Raw genomic sequence first — 19843 nt, 5'->3', positions numbered from 1 at the left:
GTAGTGTTTTTTATTTGTTAGGGAAAATAGATTATAAGATGTCTAACAGAGATAGTATTTTTGGGCACTTGCCAATAAACAAAGAGCTGAATCCAGCTAAAGAAGCTAACATTTTTGGTGAGATTTTTATTGAGAAAGAAGAATTAACATTAGATTACATTTTTAAGAATAATTTAACTTGCAGTTTGGAAGAAGAGGAGAAAGCTTTCCTAAACATGGTGGAGGAAAGGAGATTGAGCATGCATGAAAAGGCAGGGAAATACAAAGTGAGTGAGACAATTTGGGACATTGAGATGGGAAAAGAATTAAGAAATGGGGTTAGTCCAACTTTAGCTCTAGATGCACCACAGAAGGGTAAACTGTGCATTACAAGAGGGAAATCCCAATATGATACATATTTTGTTGGGACTAGTGAATGTCATGATACATACTTCATTGCAGCAGGATGGGGTTTCAGAGGTGGAGAAGATACAATTTTTCCAGGAGTGTATTATGTTTGTGGGAACAAGGCTTATTACAAGTTGCCTGACCATTGGTATGGCACGTGTTATGTGGGCCTGGTTTTTCCAAAGATCTTTCATATAGATAGAATAGAAGATGTAGAACATATTAATTTGCTAATGCGCTTCAAGAGGGAAACTTGGTCTGAAATAGTGGGTGACATTTTTGGAGCTTTAATTCCAGCAGTGGGAATTTCTTTGAATGCTTATGGGATTCGGAAACTGTCAACAGTGGTGGATCGCTTATCGACAAATACCGCTGGAGGGTTTCTTTTGGTGAATACGGAACTAATTGCCGTACGTGCCATGTCTATGCAAAATAGACTTGCCCTTGATATTCTATTAGCTAAGGAGGGTGGAGTTTGTGGAATGCTAAAAGTTCAACATTGTTGCACTTACATTCCAGATGAAAGCAAAGACCTGAAGGTCTATATAAAAAATATTACTGATTTGCATGAAGAATTAGTACCACTTGAAGCTGAAAGTATTTGGACTAAAATAGCTAATAAAATAGTTGCTGTTAAGAGTTTTATTGCAAAAATAGGTAGTACTATTATAGGTAAGATATTGTTTCCTTTAACTTGTATAATTGTTGCTTTATTGATATTGAGATTGGTGTGTTTGTGTTGTAAAAACAGGGGAGGGAAAAAGAAATTAATTAAAAGAAACAATGTGAAGAGAAATAAAAGGTTGAAAAGAGAACCACAAGAAATTGAATTAGAATAATTAAGGGAGAGTGTCTAGAGGGATGATGAAAGAGTGTCTGGTGTGTAGTGTTGTGTAAGGAGAAAAAGACATTTCCAATTTCTCCTAAAATGGGACTAAATTTCACTAATTTTTTTTTTTGGGTTGTTTATTTGGTGATAATATCACCAAAGGGGGGATTGCTGGAGCAGAGTTTTCTGATGAAAATCTATTGGGTTTTTAAGCTCTGGTTTGTCTATTTGTCATAATTAAAATTATTAATTATTAATTATTAATTATTTGTTTTGTGTAAATGTTTTAAACTTACCAACATGTACTAATGAGAAGAAAACCGACACGTGGGAATGCTTTCGTTTGCTATTTAATAAATGTGCATGTTTTATTAAATAAACGTTGCTGAGTGCTGTTTATTTTAAAGCACGAAACGCTTTTGAATTAATGCTTTCCTGTGTTGCAAAGGCTAGGCTAGGCTAGATAATTACATACACATAAGGGTATTAGTGGGGTTAACACTGTTTAATCACTATGCTGTGGTAACGTTGTTTTTGTCTCTTTTAATTAAGATGGTCTATTTTGGCCTAGAATAAAATGGCCGCCGTTTGCAGCCTGGCCTCGAGTGAGAGATTTGTGATGAGAGGGCCTTGCTGAATATGGTCGAAGTCATCTGACCACAGTCTTCGCCTGGTTAAAATTTTCCGTGAGGACAGCAGCAGTACTGGGCGAGTCTCCCAGAAACATTTGAATAGCCTTGGAGGACAAAGGAGCCATAATGAATGAACTGAATGTACTCTGAAGTCATCATGTTAGTTCCGAGGGAATGTGGATGTCGAAAGATAAATTTTTTAGTTCCTGTTCTGTCTTTTTATTTTTGTGATTTTTTCTGAGCGGAGATTTTCCAAATGTAGCGATGCTACATCCTTTCCTGCTCGCTCTGCTCAGCGGTTCAGCGGACGTTCAGAACATTTTATGTTTCTATAATATTGCAAGTTTCTTTATAAATATTGTTAGCCTAGAGAGGGTTTGAGGCCACCTTGCCACTTCTTCCCAAACCTGCGTTGGTGAGGATCGATGCTGTGAGGACGGTGACTCGGGAGATTTCTACTGAGAGACTTGTCCTGATGACCCATTCTGACATTTAGCTAGAATAGGTAATTATGAGAAAATGATTTATTCTGATTGATTTCCTTTGACTAATTTTAGATAAAGAACCATAATTTTAAATACGGTGTTGGTGATTATTTCTTGTCAATTATTGAGTACTCTATTTGATTATTGTTGTATAGATTGTTTAGATTATGACTCAGGACAATTACAATAACTAGGTCTTATCGACCTCAGTGTAGATGTGGGGTGCTTAGGAGTTTTCTTTCCACAGGTTCAGTGCTGGTAGAGTATTTGAGTGTATGTTAGTGAAATGGGCCCTAGTGTATGATGAGTGTATGTGCGTGTAACTGTGAAATTACTCTATCCGTGGAAGTAGGGAGATTTTGTACACCCCAATCTGCATCACTACTGCCCCTAACGTCTGACGGGACTCCCGCGGCTATTCCACCGCGTGCCTCGTGCGGCCCTTCGGTTGCCACGAAAGGCAACCCCACGTCCTTTTCGGATCAGACTGGGTTCATCCATACCCACTGGCTGTTTTATTTACTCATGGCTCCTTGCTGGCTCGCGTTCACTGTAATTCACCTGATCCCATCAAGCCTCAATTAGAGAGCAACTTCCCAGGCATTTGCTTAATTGCTTAGTCCTGATAATGATCCTATAACCCTGTTGGGGATCAAAACGTCGTCGACACTTACATCTTAACTTTAAACTGTAATTCATGATAATTGTGGAGTACAAGATGTATTTTTGATTGTGACTTCTGCTAATTTACATTCTCAATCTAAAGTCACTTTTAAGTCACCTGCCTGTAGTAAGGAAATCAGCTGATTTCCAAATAGCCTGTCACGTCCTGATCGCTGACCTTTTGTGTATTGTTTTGTTTTAATTATTATGTGAATAAAATCTTGTAACTGTCAATTAAGACACAAATAGACCCAATCTTGATTGTAACATTGTGGTTAACTACATCATTTTACCTTGTAAGGGAACACTGTCTCTTAGAAATAGCTACTACCCTTGGTCCTTTTTTGACTACAAGGGTTTCCTTGTTTCCCTTTCTGATCTGTTTTTATGCAGGCACATTTTTACTGGGCAATTTCTGCATTTACGACTCATAAAGTTCTATAGTATGTCCTTTTGCTACGGGGCAAACAGATCGAAAAATAATTGATCATATGCAGATTTGCAGTGTCTGGCGGTCTAGTGTGTTATGTTCTCTCTTATTGTCATTTTGCTGCCTTCTCGTTACTCTTTCTCTAACCATCTTCCACTCTCATTTATAGTGCCCTCTTTCAGTGCTGTAAGATTATAGTCACTATCCGTTAACTACTTCTGTATGAACCTTTCTTCTCTTCAAGTACTAATTTAGCACTGTAGCTTAAGTTGCAATGATATTCCTGTTTACTAAGCTCTTTAAATAGTCATGGACTTTTTCAAAGTTTTCACCCTGGCCTGTACCATTCCAGAGGATAAGAGGGCCATCATAGCAGGTCCTGTGAGTGCATTGTAAGTTTGACAGATGGCTCCGTCGACATGACAGAGCTGTACAGCAAACTTTTAATGTTGTTTTTATTTTCAAAAAGAAAATCTCAAAGCGGGATCTTTTTGAAAATAAAATAAACAATGCCCCCCTTGACATGGAGGCTTTCTCCCACAGGGAGGAGGGGGTAATTGAGCACTTTTTACTGCCCCTTACCAACAGGATTTTCCTGGCACTAACGGCCACTGAAAATCGGCTGTATGTCTGCCCAGCTAAATGGGTGGGTGGATACACTGGCAAATCTCTGGAAACCCTTATTCCATTGGGCTGTTGGAGGGGTGTGACCACAGCAGAGACGGTGCAGTGTCCACTTTCATCAAACCTATGGTCTGCTTTATTCTAAATCAGGTGGGTGGAGAATAATGTTGGCAGGGAGGGAACTCTGTTGCTGTGCAGATGGACTGCCATCTCCACCAACATTTAATGTAGGCCCCACGTTCCCACTCTGTGCCCTAACTACTATTTTAATTCTTTTGGGACCAACCTTTATTTAAGGTCTCTCCCAACTCTTCTTTTACCTGATCTGATTTTTCTTTCAGGCACTAGAATGATGCTATTTTGTCTCTTGCAAATCGTGAGAATTTCAACAAGTAATGCAAATCATATCATTTGTTGGCATTTGCATTTATGGATGTCAGAAATTCAGACTATAACTAGGAAAGCCATGACCCATTAGAACTGAGCACTATCCTACTAGGGTCATCTTATGATTAATAAACAGTACCTCACAATGTTAATGAAGGCTTTTTTTTATTTCAAGTTCTCTTACTTACCATCGCTCTCAACACTGTAGAAGGACATTGGGTCAGAGGCCAATAATGGTAGGGAGACGGCGAGGAATACCAGAAGCAGACACGCCATCTTATACTCTTCCTCCGGTGAGACATTTTCTGCCAGGGAGAAAAAAAACAGTTTAATGAAAAGAGGGAACAAAATGTAGGTATTCAGATTTATCTATGCAGCCAATCAGTTTTCCTCGCCACCATCATTTTTCTGCAATGTTAGAGAAGGAAATGGTTTGATGGATGAAACTGGCCCGTGAGGTTGAAAACTGTTTTTACTGTGCTGAATAGAAATAGCAAGCATTCGGGATGTGCTTTCCTGGACTGGTACTTTTAGCGTTTGGAAATGTTAACAAAGCCCCACTGATAATTTGAAGCCCCGGCTTCCCAATGGACCTTCGGGAAGTCAATCCAACTATTCAGAAAGTGATCAATGATAGCCACAAAGTTTCACGATTAGCCAGAAAATATACTAAGGTAATCAGCATAGTCAGTGTGTATTCTGTAACCCATCAGTCTTGTTGAATTCAAGATTATCTGGTAGTAGTGATGGAGCGGGTAGTACAAAATTATACCTCCCCCATTTCTGCATGTTCGTACTAATTAGAATAATCTATTAATTGTAATAATATTAATATGTTTTGAGTGGTACTTAACCAACCTTACTAATGTAGGAATTACACGTGGGATTTGCATTTTGCATGGCTAAAATAACTTGTAAACTAATATACGAACGCATACTAATACTAGAAAAATAGAATATTGCATGATGTATGTTGCTTTTGTGACGTCATTGTAAGTTGCACCAGATGACATCATTGGGTGAATATAAATGCTTTGAATGTCGCAAATATGCTAGATAATTACATACACATAGGGGAATTAGTGAGGGTTATACATTTTATTCGTTATTCCCATGTTTTAATTACTTTTGTGTTTGTTTCGCTTAAGTTGACCGATTGGGCCTATGACAAAATGGCCGACCAACGTACACGACGAGACCGCTACCATTCCACAAGGTTTCAGACCAAGTGCGCATGTCCCAGGCTCCTGAACAAGTGGCCTCAAGATGACCTACACAGCCTGTACCCAAACAATGTCACGACTGGACTTTTGCCGAGAGCTTTAACAATGGACAATTTTTGACAACCGAATGGATCATGTCTGACGGAGTGACATCATAGACTTTGGGAGACCGAAACGGAAGATCTTAACCAACCAATCAGAAGTGCCCAAAACTGACTTTCGTTACATTTAGTCATTTCTTTCATTATAAAAAGATGGGCGAATAGTGAGTTGTGCGGACCTTTTCTTTTTCCTGACGTTATGCTGACGGAGAGGACGGTGACACTGCAGGACAGCTGTTTCCCTGAATCTTTGACAGACTAAATTGCTGCCCATTTCCCTGATGAACTGAGGACTCTCAAAACTGATGGGCATTGATTGATGCGTACACGCTTATGGTCCAGACCCAATCTTTGGGACTGTAGCGTGCTGCATGACGACTTGATTGACTTAGAGGACGACTAATAGCCAGATTAGGTCAATATGGTGTTCTATGGTTTGATTAATGTTTATTAAAATTTGCATTAATTAGATAAACAATATTATTGATTAACGAGCAAATGTGTTGGGTTATTTATTGAGAAGGAATAGATTAAGATTTGAATATAAATGAAAGATGATTAAAATTCACTTCTCCAACTCAACTAAATGATCCATCGGCTAAGTAGAAGGAATATCTTGAGGTTCAGAATTAAGATGTACTGGATTAAGGATATGTAGTGTATGTTTATGTAAATAAAATTCCTCTAGGTTATAAGGTATTCTTTCCACGTCAGCGATTGGAACACTTATCTCTCCCGTAAGAGCAGACCAATGAAGTGTGAGTATTGGTGTTATGGGCCCCACCAATGAATATATTGAGTTAAAGTGTAAGTGTGATATTTGGTCTGTGACGAAGGGAGGATTTGAAATTCCACGCTGCATCAGTTTTTCTAGTAGCAGGATGATGGTTTTTATTGTTTTGGTTTAGGTGATTATTGCTTGTACATTGCTTATTGATATTGATTATTGATTGGTATTGGTTTATGTATTAACACTCTATGTTGAGTCGCGTCAGGTTTTATGTTGTCTGCATGGCTTCTGGGATGTGGGAAGTTGGAAGTTTGTAAAAGTTACGTAGTAGAGCAGAGGTAAGCGCTGCTCTCGGGAAAGACGGAATTGTTGTTACCCTGTAGGTACACCGGGGAAAACGTGTAACGATTGAAGTTGCACGATGCATTGCCTGGGTTCGATTCGGTAGCATCGTCGTGTGTTGCCATTAGAGACATTTTCTGTATGAGGGAAGTATGCATGATAGCGAAGGTTACCTGTGAAATATTGGTCTTAGGTACCAGGAGGCCAGAAGGTACTCTGATAACGCTTATCACTGGAAAGGTAGCAGGTATTCTCTAAGCTTGTTAGAAGGACAAAGTAGAGGGAAGTGCTATTTTGTTAACAAATGGTATAATTTTGTAAGTAGGGCAGACTGTTCGCTGCTCTCGGGAAAGACAGAATTCTGTATTGATGTACTACATTTTATGTGTGAAAGTGCGTGAATGAAAAGGCATTCCGGTTAATTGTGAAACTCTGGGTGTTTTTCTCAGGAGCATTGGGTCTCCAACAAGGTGTTTTAATTCTGGAGAAACAATTAGCAAATGCTTGCTAGAAGGGTAAGGTAGAGGGATGTGCTACTTTATCAACGGAAGTAACGATTCTGTAGTAGGGCAGAGGTAAGCACTGCTCTCGGGAAAGACGGAATTCTTGTGAAAAAGGTCTTTTGCTATTCTTTGGTTAGTGAAGCGGACAATGGTGGTTTTTTCATGTTGTTACTAACAGATTTGTAGATTCGAAAAACAAAAAAAGCTTGCCGAGAGTATTTTTGTAAAGGAGGGGTCAACTGTAGCATGAGCTGCGGCAGCGGCTGCTGACGTCAGAAAGACCGCGCTGGGATTGGCCAGCCAGTTAGAAACATAAACGCTCCTGATTGGTGTGTTAGTGTATGCCGCGCTAGGATTGGAGAATTGCAAAGGTGACGTAGTTGCTCCGGATTGGTGCGTTAGTGTGAGTCACGCTACGATTGGTCAGATTAGTGGTACAGTTATAAGGAGAGACTAGTGCTATACGGAAAACAAAAAAGATGTATCACTGTCCACCAGAAAAGGAGAAAAAATCCTGGATTGGGAGAATTAAAAAGTGGTTTAAGAAGGACAAACCGATTGTGACTAGGGAAGGACAATTACTTCCTCCACCTAAAACCCCCGCATCCTTTATGGTTGCGAAATAGGGATATCATACTTGTATTTGGTTAGACAATTGGGTAAAATATACCAAGAACGACGGAGTCTTGGCATTTCCAGAGCATGGTTCATTTAATTTAGCAGTTTTGAGAAATTTGAGAGAGAAAATGATGAATCTAGAACCAAGACCTAGACCAACACAATTTGAAGCATTGACAGAATGGGAAGATGAAATGCACGACCGAGAGAGTCAGAGGAGTGGCGGAAGATATAGGTACATGTTTGGTAGATCATATGGACATGAGAATCATGATGACAGAATGAGAAGGTGGCGGAAGGCGAGTATGACTGAAGGTCTATTTCCTGTAAGAACCGCAGAAGAAATTGGAGGTAGACAATGCACAGAAAAAAAGCATAATGTTGAATCAAGAGGTTATGGAGTGAATGAATCGGAGGATGATGTTCTTGATGGCATGTTTTATTAAAATCCACCTCTGTATCAGCCAGAACCAGAAATGTTGACACCAAGTGCCCCAATTAGAGAAACTTTACGAATCATTAAGTCAGAACCAGTGTCCCAAGATTTAGAGAAAGGTAATTCCATTAGAGAGGTAGAGAGAAAATCAGATGAAAAGGTAAATGGTGAAAATCCGGCAGAATTAGCAAAAACAACTTTAGAATTAACTGAAAAGATATGAGAATTGACTAAAAATCTAGAAGCTGTGACTGTTCCAGTGACGATAGGCCCTGTGATGCCTATTTTTGATAAACAAAAAGATAGCGCAGATTGTTTAACAGTTCCTTATAATAGCAATAAACAAGCTGAGAAGCCAAAGCAGAGCCAAAATGAAAACTTATTGAGGCAGAAAATGAGTATGATCGAACCAAATGTTTCAAGTAACTATTTTATAGGCCAAAATTTAGCGGAAAGAAATACAATGACAGTGGAAAATCCAGTAAGTCCATCTACAGATGAATTAAGTGAATGGTTGAGAAGCTTGCAGAGAAAAGACAAAGAATCCCAATCAATAGATGTGGCCAAATTACGAATGGTACTGGAAGAGATTTAATAGTAGGAACTATCCCCACAGAGAAATTAAAAATTTATCAAGATGAGGAATTACTATTTTTGTGCAAAAGTGTAACATGGAGAGCAAACAATCTGCCCGAAAGACTAGAAGAAGTAGCAAATTAAATGGGTATAGATATTGAAAAGGTAAAGGCCTTACAAAAACCATATTGAATAGATTTCACTGAAAAAGATATTGAAAATTTGAACACCACAGGACGGATAAGTCAGATTAAGGAAATAATTATCTTGCTGAGAAAATGGGGAGATGTGGATAAATGGAGAAGCAGGTGGTACCGAAAACAAGATGATGCCCTAGATAAAACGTTTGCAGCATTCCCTGTAAGAGAAAAAGAAAAGGTAGTAACAGAATGCCCCATGAGAGAAATTCCAGGAGGAGGATATGTACATGTTCCATGGACGAGGACAGGATATTTTGTCTTTTACAAATGGTTTCCCTCGACTACGTGAAAAAAAGCCTGTCGAGTGGTATAGGCAAGTGGATAGATTTGTGAAGTTGTCTAAAGTACTATGGATTGATCTGAATAGTCTATTTTTCATAATAGTACCAGCAGATTTATGGACAGAGTGCAAATTAATGATCAATTGGCCAACTCAGGAACACCCTAGAGATCTAAAAACTGGAGCTCCTGATCCCGAGGTAATGAAGAAATATGAACAGGTTATCGCCTTTCTGAAAAGCAAAGTACCTCCTAAAGAGACAGATTGGGTGAAAATTGACAGAACACTTCAGGAAAGCAAAGAGTCAGTACATGTGCATATTACGAAAGGCTGATTTTGGCCTTCAAACAGTTTAGTGGTGATGAAAATTTAAGTGAAAAGGATTTAAGTCTTTTTTGTATACAGATTTGTATATGGTCTACGTCCAGAGATTAGTGAAATGATAAAACAACATACTGTAAACTGGCAAAATAATAAAATAGACGAAGTATTGAGATATGCAAAATATTTCAGTGGTGAGATTTAAGCAAAACAGCGAAAGTTAAAAGAAAAGGCTATGTGGGCACAAGTAAAGGTAGCAGAGGGACAGGAAGCTCAATTAGTGGAACAAGTGAATAATACAGGCCCGAGACAAAAGTTCATTCCTGGGAAAGGTAAGGGAAATTTTAATATAAAAGAAGCTAAAAAGAAATTCCCATGTCATAATTGCAGTAGAATAGGGCACTTGAAATCCAAGTGTAAATTTCCCCCAAGTACTAACAATGAAAATGCATCATTGAATCCACAGGTGCAGAATGAGGTGAGTGGTCAACCGCAGCGACAGCAGCAGGTTGTAACCCAACAGAATCAGGTGCCAAAACAGCCTTTTCCACAGAGCAAAAACTCCCAGAAATATAGTAACGAAACAGGATTCTACAACGAAGAACAGGTAAATAAACTGCCACGCGCTAGCGCTGTTTCGCAGTATTGGCTACAACGCGATGAGAGTGATTCAGAAGAGGGTTATTGACGGTGCCGAAGGGAGGAAGAAGAGTGCGTACTTGGCGCAACTCTAGAAGTATACCAGACAGGCCCATTTGTAGATGGGAAGATAAATAATGAAAATATTACTTTCCTAGTTGATATTGGTGCTACTCGATCAACTGTCAGGTCAGCTGATGTTAAGAACCTTCCTCTCTCGGATGAAACGATCCAAGTAGTTGTTGTATCCAACAGACAGATTAAAACTTATCTTACAGAGCCAGTGAAAATTAGCATAGGGAAATTTTCCGAAATGCACCGCTTTGTTGTGTGCGATACCAGTCCTGTGAATTTATTAGGTAGGGATTTGTTGTGTAAGATGAATTGCACTATATTCTGTACCCCTGATGGGATAGCCTTTGAGAACCCGGATGAAGATGTGTTGTATAAAATGACAATGGCAAACAGGGAAAATGAGGTTACCGAAACCTATGTTGTATTTAACCCTGATGAATTACCTAAAGAATTGAAACAGTCTGTAAAAGCAGAAGTTTGGGATTTCACAGGAGAAGATGTGGGATTAATGAGAAATGCAGATCCAGTCAAAATAACAGTGAAGGAAGGAGTAATCTATCCAAATGTCCCTCAATATAAATTGACCCCTGAAATAATTGAAGGAGTTACTCCTGTGATTGAAAAAATGATAAAACAAGGCATTCTGAGAGAAATCACGAGTAGTCCATGTAATTCACCAATTATGGGACTGAAAACGCCTAATGGGAAGTTCAGGATAGTACAAGATCTGAGAAAGATAAACAAAATTGTTGTGTCTTGCTGTCCTATTGTAAGAAATCCATCTGTGATTTTGTATCAGATTCCCCATGATGCAGAATGGTATACTGTGATTGATTTATGCCATACTTTCTTTTCCATCCCATTGCACCATGACAGCCAGCAAATGTTTGTGTTTCGTTTCGGCGAGCGTATTTTGGCTTGGTGCCGAATTCCACAGGGATATACAGAAAGCCCCTCAATATTTATTCAGCTATTGAAGAAGTCTCTGGAGAGTCTAGAAATGCCAGAAAATTCAGTGTTAATTTAATACATCGACGACCTTCTTGTGGCGTCGATAACCCGTGAAGCTTGTGAGATAGACACTATAGTCTTGCTGAATCATCTGGCAGATGGAGGACTTAAAGTGTCACCATCAAAATTACAATTTTGCAAGAAAGAAGTACAATATTTAGGCCACAATATCGAAAGGGGACTGAGAAAGATAACAATAGACAGAATCAGGATCATAAAAGGAATGAGAGCACCCATGACCCAAAGAGAGGTGAGAATGTTTCTTGGAATGGTTGGACACTGTCGTCAATGGATCAGCAATTTCTCGTTGATTGCAAAACCTTTGGTACGGTTGACAAGAAGTGATGTGAGAGATCCCATTGATTTGAACAAAGAAGAATTGGCAGCTTTTAAACGATTGAGAGATGGGTTGTGTGAAGCACCTGCATTAGGTATGCCTGATTATGAGAAAGAGTTTGAGTTGTACTGCAGTGAGAGGAATGGATGTGCACTCTCTGTTCTAATACAGAAGCATGGAAAACTGAGGAGACCAATTGCATATTTCTCATCAATGCTGGATCCATTAGAGGTAGCCCTACCCGGGTGTTTGAAAGCAGTGGCTGCTACCTGCCGGAGTTTGGAACAGAGTGAAAGAATTGTAATGGGATATCCTGTGAAAGTGTTTGTACCTCATGATGTGGCAATCCTTTTAACAAGGAGTCACACTCAGTATATGACACATAGTCGGATGACTAAGTATGAGAAAGTTATATTAGGTGCAACGAATGTAAGTCTTGTGAGATGTTTGAATGTGAATCCTTCAACATTGCTGCCTGATGCTGAGAATGTAGAAGTCAGAGATGAAGCAGATCACGACTGTCTGGATGTACTCGATTTCTGTACAAAACCACGACCTGACATAAAAGATGAACCTTTATCAGAAAGTGATTTCGTCATGTTTGTGGATGGGTCTTGTTTGAGAACAGATGATGGAGTGTTGAGTGCAGCATATGCGGTATGCACATGTTAGAATCCGGGTTCTCTGGTTGGCACAGGTAGGTACTTGTGACAAGCAGGGAACCTTTCCTCTAGTCAGGGTAAGGGGTTACACTCCTAAAATAACCCCTGCTCACCCTCTAGGTAGCTTGGCGCGAGCAGACAAGGCTTATCTCAGAGCGTTATAGGTTACGCATTTGTGAACACATACAGCAACCAAGTGACAACACTACAGATGGACACCACACAGGTTTTTATCTTACAATTAAGGATTCTTTATATAGAGTTACCACAAGACCAGTAAACGACAAAAATACACAATACTGTTACTTTAGATGGTAGAAGTTTGCTTAGTTCTCTTAAGTTCTTAAATGCAACACTTTAAGTCAATGTACCTTAGATGCGACACGCAGGGCAACTAAAGTGTTGCAACGATGCTGATGCGATGAAGTTTTTGGTGCAAAGAAATAAAGACGTGAAGATCTTCCAGATGCGTTACGCTTCTCCGATGTTGCGAGAAGACTCGACTCGATGCGTCAGCTACAGCTGCGTCACCCCTTTACGCGATGCGACAACAGCGGCCTTGGCAGCGGCACTCTTCTCCGACATTTGCTAGATGCTTCCGCTCGATGCGATGCTGCAGCGGCGTCACCCCTTTACGCGATGCGATGACAGCAGCTCCGACGGCGGCACGCTTCTCCGTGGATGCGAGGCGCTTTTCTTGATGCGGTGCAATGCGACAACTACGATGGCTGCGATGGCGACACGCTTCTTCCTCGATGCGAGACTCTTCTCTTGATGCGGTGCAATGCGTCAGCTAAGATGGCTGTGATGGCGACACGCTTCTTCGGCGTTGCGAGACACTTCCGGAATGATGCGAGACGCTTCCGCTCGATGCGATGCTGCAGCGGCGACACCCTTTGCGAGATGCGACGACAGCAGCTCCGACGGCGGCAGGCTTCTTCTTCTTGAGTCACGCTTCCAGCTCCTTGCGACACGCAGTCCCTCAGAAGGCCAACAACAGCAGCAGGCACTTCCAAAAGACTCTGGGGAGCTGGGGGTTGAAGTCCACTGGTCCCGGGACTTCGTTCAGGGGGCAAGCTCAGCACAAGCCCTTGGAGATCTTTTAAGCACAAGTTGAATTAAAGTCTTTGTAGTCTTTTCTCCTCTCCTTTCAGCAGCAAGGCAACCACTGCAGACCAATCCCCCAGGTAAGGGACAGTACTCCTCCTTACAGCTTTCCCAGTTCCTTCTCCTCACGCAGAAGTTCTTCTTGTCAAGCAGGATCTAATTTTGTGGGAGCAGGGTCCCAATACTTATACCCCTAATTCCTTTGTTCCTCTGGGGTAGAGGGGCCTTTGCCCAGTCCAAACCAGTTCTTGAGCACTTTGTTGACATGACTCTGCCTTTCTATTCAGGGTGCAGGGCAGAGACATCAGTCGCTCCACAGGGGGTGGAGGCAGCATTGTGGTGGCAGAGCACAGCCCTATTCAGAGTCCAGGTGCACTCCTCCCACCCATCTGGATGTCAATCTCTCTATTCACCACCAGGCTACCTAGCCCTGCCCCTCTGGGTTTCCCCAGCCCTGTGACTCACACAAACCAGACAGGCAGAGACACATCATAGCAGAGGCGGGCTGAAATGGTTAGGCAAGCAAGTACCAACTTTCTAAAAGTGGTATTTGCAAACACAGAATATTAAAATAAACTTTACTAAAAGATGTATTTTATTATTCTGAGTTCAGGCATTATCAACTCGATTTTCTACCATGTTCCCTGGGTCTTTTAGGATCATAGGATGTAACAATTCTACCAGCCCATTCTGGCCTATGGAGAACAGGTAGACTTACAATAGTGAAAAACGAAAATGGCTGTAATTCACTATTAGGACATGCCAGACACATCAGGGCTTGTCCTACCTTATGCTTACAATGCACCCTGCCCTTGAGCCTACCATAGGGGTGACTAATATGAAGTTAAGGGAAGGTTTAGGGACTGGGAAGTGGGTGCACTTGCCCAGTCAGCATGACAGTACCAGACTGCACGCAGGTTCTGCAATGGCAGACCTTAGACACATTTTACTAGGCCGCTTCTGGGGGTGGCACAACCAGTGCTGCAAGCCCACCAGCGGCATTTGTATTTACACACCCTGGCACTCCTGGTGCACTTACTGGGGTCTGATAGTAAACCAAATAAGCCAATCAGGGAATCCAACCAACATATACATTTTACATAGGGAGAGCATATGCACTTTAGCACTGAACAGCAGTGGTAAAGTGCCCAGAGTCATAGAATAGCCAACAACAGGTCAGAAAAAGTACCGGTGGAAGGTGAAAAGTTTAGGGACCATCCGGCCAAAAGGGCCAGGTCCAACACAACCCCCTTCCAGCCAAAACGCAGGGTAGACCAATCACTACCTTGATGGGCTTCCCTGCTGCGGGCGGTAGAACAAGGACCTGGCCCGCAACTGAAGGGGCAGACTCCAGTCCTACGCCAATCTGAACCTATTGGAATCCCTCTGTCCATACTCTCAGGGCCCACCAAGCCAATCCATGGGGAACCCTTCTCCTTACCTGTGGACACCACCTGTGCAGCCCCGAACCTTAACTGGCTCACAGGTGTGTCCCAACAGACAGACAGCAAAAGGCGACAGTGGCCACTGACAGTAGTCAGGGAGGAGACCCAGGCCGTAAGCCTCTCAGGGATCTCAAACCTCTGTGGCGCCAGGGAGCGGGGGGCAGTAGCCCCAGGTACTTGGCACCCTTTGTCCATTCTCCCTCCTGTCAGGTCAGGTATGACATCCTGGCACTGACCCACCAGCCCCAGGCCTGTACCCGGCAGCTGGACCAAAGACTGGGGTGGCCTCTCCCACACCCGGTCCTCCTCCTTGGGGCTCTGTACCCTTCCACTTGGAGTGGTACCCCCTTCCAGAATTGCCAGGGCACCTGTGGCAGGTGTCCTGCGCAATTTGCCCACCAGTTCAGGGGTTCTATCCTGCAACTGGGCATCCAGGTCGGGGGGGACACCCTGAACCTGGCCCTCCAACCTAGGGTCTAACCCCTTCAGTTGTGCCGGGGTCAGAGGCGAGGACTCCCTCCCTCTGCACCCCCTTCCAGATGGCTGTACCCTCCCACCTGGAGGGGTACACCAAGAAGACAGACTGGTAGGGACACTGATTACAGATGTCACTCCCTCCAGGTCAAACAACACCTGAACCTGGCTCTCCAACCTAGGGTCTAAACCCTCAGGCTGCACCAGGGTCATAGGCGAGGACTCCCTCCCTCTGCACCCCCTTCCAGAGTACTGCATACTCCCAACTGGCGTGGTACCCTTAGAAGCAACATGGGTCAGGACACTGATTACAGTTGTCCCACCCTCCAGGTCAGACAACACCTGAACCTGGCTTCCCAACCCTGGGACCAACCCATGCGGTTGAACGCTCGCCTGGCACACCAGGACTTCCCTGGGAGCACGCATGCCCCCCTGAGGGCGACACATAACTCCGGTGTCGTGTGACAGTCTGCCTGGCGCAGATCTCCCAACCCCTGTCCATTTGACAGTGCGCGAAGATCCCCCAGGACAGAAGTGGTGTCACCATGGTCATTCACTGGGGATGCAGCCCTTCTGGCTGGCCCCTGACCCACTGAATCTTCCACTGGGGACTCCTTCCCCCTCTCACCCCTCACTCTGGACTTCTGCACCCTCCCAACTGGAGCGGTACTGCCAGACACCAGAACTGATGGAGGCCTGCTTACAGACACTCCCCGTTCACCAGACACTAGGGGGTCCCGCACAACGGGCAGCCCCTCAGGACAGACTAGGCTCCCCACCTGGTGTTCCCTTAAAGAACCATCCAGGCTCTGAGACTGTGGTTGGACACTACCGGGACATAACCCATTCTCACTCCTTCCCCTTAAAGACAGGACGTGAGGCCCTATACCCCTCTCACTCCTACAGGACCTAGTTGGGCTGCTCTGAGCCACTTCCACCACAGTGGGTTTGAAGATTCCTGAACCACTCCTCTTGGGATCACTCCCCAATGCCTTTCCAGACCCTTTGGACTCCACCAAAAGGTCTGCCTCCAATGTGAGCTCCCTGCGGTCAGAGAACCCACTCTCCCACAGTTGTTGGCATTGCTCTGGAAAACAGGGACTTACAATATGCTCTCCCATAATTGGATCACACAGCCCCCTAGCAGGGTTAACCAAACTATCCTTCACCTCACCATCCAGTGCCTCACACACGTACTGCACACCCCTCTCCTGAGACTGGCAAGACAGTATCTGACTGTCTCTGTCAAACAACCCACACTCTTCTGGGCGGTCTTCACACTCACATACCAGGACTTCAATTTTGGGGGAACCCCTCTCCCTGCACCTCTCATCTAGAGTCAGTAGAGTGTCCCTCCCACTACTAGGACCATGAACCCCTGCGCCAGTTAACCTATCCCTCTCAGGGACACTGCGCACTACTGGAGCTACCTCATGTCCTTGAACCTCCTGGTGTATGTTAATCCCCTCCTTCAAGTCACGTGCCATGTATCTGGGTGTGTGTACTATTCTCTCTGCACTAGAAAATTCAATATTGCTGCCACCATCTGAGCTGGATTCCTCCTCCCACTCAGCAAAGCTCAATCTCTGAGATACACACATTTCTTGTTGCTGGGCAGAGACACTCATGGTCTCAAGCCTCTCGAGCTCTAAGTCAAGATTCCTCATGATCAACTCTTGCTCCATTTCCATTTTTCTCTCTTCCATTTCCAGCCTTTTTTGTTCCATTGCCAGTTGTCCATTTAGTTTCGCCATCTCTATCTCATGAGCTCTGGTTTCCTTCCTGTCTGCCAACTCCTCTGGAGATAAACTTTTACTAGAAACACTGCTACCTGCAGGGGAAGGGGTTCTCCTTCCTCTTGGACCCACTGGCCCATCCAGCTGCTCATCTGCATTATTATCATCAGTGGCATTCCTAGCTTCTACCCAGGCCCTCAGCGCTTTGTAGAACTCTGCCTCGTTTCTACATCCAGTAGTGCAAACATTAAATTTCTTGCAAAAGAATTTCAGATGTGATAACTTGTAGCTTTCCAGTTTCTCTTCTTCCCATTCGAATTCAGTATTCATAGAGACTATGGATGCTGCTTTCTCTACCATGGTTAAGCTTGGCAGTGCTCAAAAATAGACAGTCCCAAAAGAAATCTACCAATAAGTATTGGTTGCGTTTAAGGTCTGCACTCACTAAGTAGTGTTCACCAATTACTGTACATGAGTCACAAATGCAAGTCCAGAATCCCACCGCTGCCACCAATGTTAGAATCCGGGTTCTCTGGTTGGCACAGGTAGGTACTTGTGACAAGCAGGGAACCTTTCCTCTAGTCAGGGTAAGGGGTTACACTACTAAAACAACCCCCGCTCACCCTCTAGGTAGCTTGGCGCGAGCAGACAAGGCTTATCTCAGAGCGTTATAGGTTAAGCATTTGTGAACACATACAGTAACCAAGTGACAACACTAAAGATGGACACCACACAGGTTTTTATTTTAAAATTAAGGATTCTTTATATAGAGTTACCACAAGACCATTAAACGACAAAAATACACAATACTGTTACTTTAGATGGTAGAAGTTTGCTTAGTTCTCTTAAGTTCTTAAATGCGACACTTTAAGTCAATGTACCTTAGATGCGACACGCAGGGCAACGAAAGTGTTGCAACGATGCTGATGCGATGAAGTTTTTGGTGCAAAGAAATAAAGATGTGAAGATCTTCCAGATGCGTTACGCTCTCCGATGTTGCGAGAAGACTCGACTCGATGCGTCAGCTACAGCGGCGTCAACCCTTTACGCGATGCGACGACAGCGGCCTGGCAGCGGCCTTGGCAGCGGCACTCTTCTCCGATGTTTGCTAGACGCTTCCGCTCGATGCGATGCTGCAGCGGCGTCACCCCTTTACGCGATGCGACGACAGCAGCTCCGACGGCGGCACGCTTCTCCGTGGATGCGAGGTGCTTTTCTTGATGCGGTGCAATGCAACAACTACGATGGCTGCGATGGCGACACGCTTCTTCCTCGATGCGAGACTCTTCTCTTGATGCGGTGCAATGCGACAGCTACGTTGGCTGCGATGGTGACACGCTTCTTCGGCGTTGCGAGACACTTCCGGAATGATGCGAGACGCTTCCACTTGATGCGATGCTGCAGCGGCGACACCCTTTGCGAGATGCGATGACAACAGCTCTGACAGCGGCACGCTTCTCCTTCTTGAGTCGCGCTTCCAGCTCCTTGCGACACGTAGTCCCTCAGAAGGCCAACAACAGCAGCAGGCACTTCCAAAAGACTCTGGGGAGCTGGGGGTTGAAGTCCACTGGTCCTGGGACTTCGTTCAGGGGGCAAGCTCAGCACAAGCTCTTGGAGATCTTTTAAGCACAAGTTGAATTAAAGTCTTTGTAGTCTTTTCTCCTCTCCTTTCAGCAGCAAGGCAACCACTGCAGGCCAATGCCCCAGGCCAGGGACAGTACTCCTCCTTACAGCTTTCCCAGTTCCTTCTCCTCAGGCAGAGGTTCTTCTTGTCAAGCAGGATCTAATTTCTTGGGAGCAGGGTCCCAATACTTATACCCCTAATTCCTTTGTTCCTCTGGGGTAGAGGGGCCTTTGCCCAGTCCAAACCAGCTCTTGAGCACTTTGTTGACATGACTCTGCCTTTCTATTCATGCTGCAGGGCAGAGACATCAGCCGCTCCACAGGAGGTGGAGCCAGCATTGTGGTGGCAGAGCACAGCCCTATTCAGAGTCCAGGTCCACTCCTCCCACCCATCTGGATGTCAATCTCTCTATTCACCACCAGGCTACCTAGCCCTGCCCCTCTGGGTTTCCCCAGCCCTGTCACTCACACAAACCAGACAGGCAGATACACATCATAGCAGAGGCGGGTTGAATTGGTTAGGCAAGCAAATACCAACTTTCTAAAAGTGGTATTTGCAAACACAGACTATTAAAATAAACTTTACTAAAAGATGTATTTTATTATTCAGAGTTCAGGCATACTAAACTCGATTTTCTACCATGTTCCCTGGGTCTGTTAGGATCATAGGATGTAACAATTCTAACAGTCCATTCTGGCCTATGGAGAACAGGTAGCCTTACAATAGTGAAAAACGAAAATGGCTGTAATTCACTATTAGGACATGCCACACACATCAGGGCTTGTCCTACCTTATGCTTACAATGCACCCTGCCCTTGGGCCTACCATAGGGGTGACTAATATGAAGTTAAGGGAAGGTTTAGGGACTGGGAAGTGGGTGCACTTGCCCAGTCAGCATGACAGTACCAGACTGCACGCAGGTTCTGCAATGGCAGACCTTAGACACATTTTACTAGGCCGCTTCTG

General features: G+C 43.7%; 1 protein-coding gene across 1 annotated transcript in view; it reads right to left on the bottom strand.

The window, feature by feature from the left end:
• NCKAP1L (NCK associated protein 1 like) overlaps positions 1 to 19843 on the bottom strand; it is a 1693457-nt gene that overhangs the window by 341433 nt on the left and 1332181 nt on the right. The window contains exon 28 of the mRNA XM_085654768.1: positions 4626 to 4742. Coding sequence (XP_085510894.1) covers positions 4626 to 4742 — 117 coding nt within the window. The remainder of the gene's footprint in view (positions 1 to 4625; positions 4743 to 19843) is intronic.

This window comes from Triturus cristatus, chromosome 4_1 (assembly GCF_964204655.1).
Source record: "Triturus cristatus chromosome 4_1, aTriCri1.1, whole genome shotgun sequence".
In the NCBI taxonomy this organism is placed as follows: Eukaryota; Metazoa; Chordata; class Amphibia; order Caudata; family Salamandridae; genus Triturus; species Triturus cristatus.
This window is presented reverse-complemented; position numbering and strand designations above follow the sequence as displayed.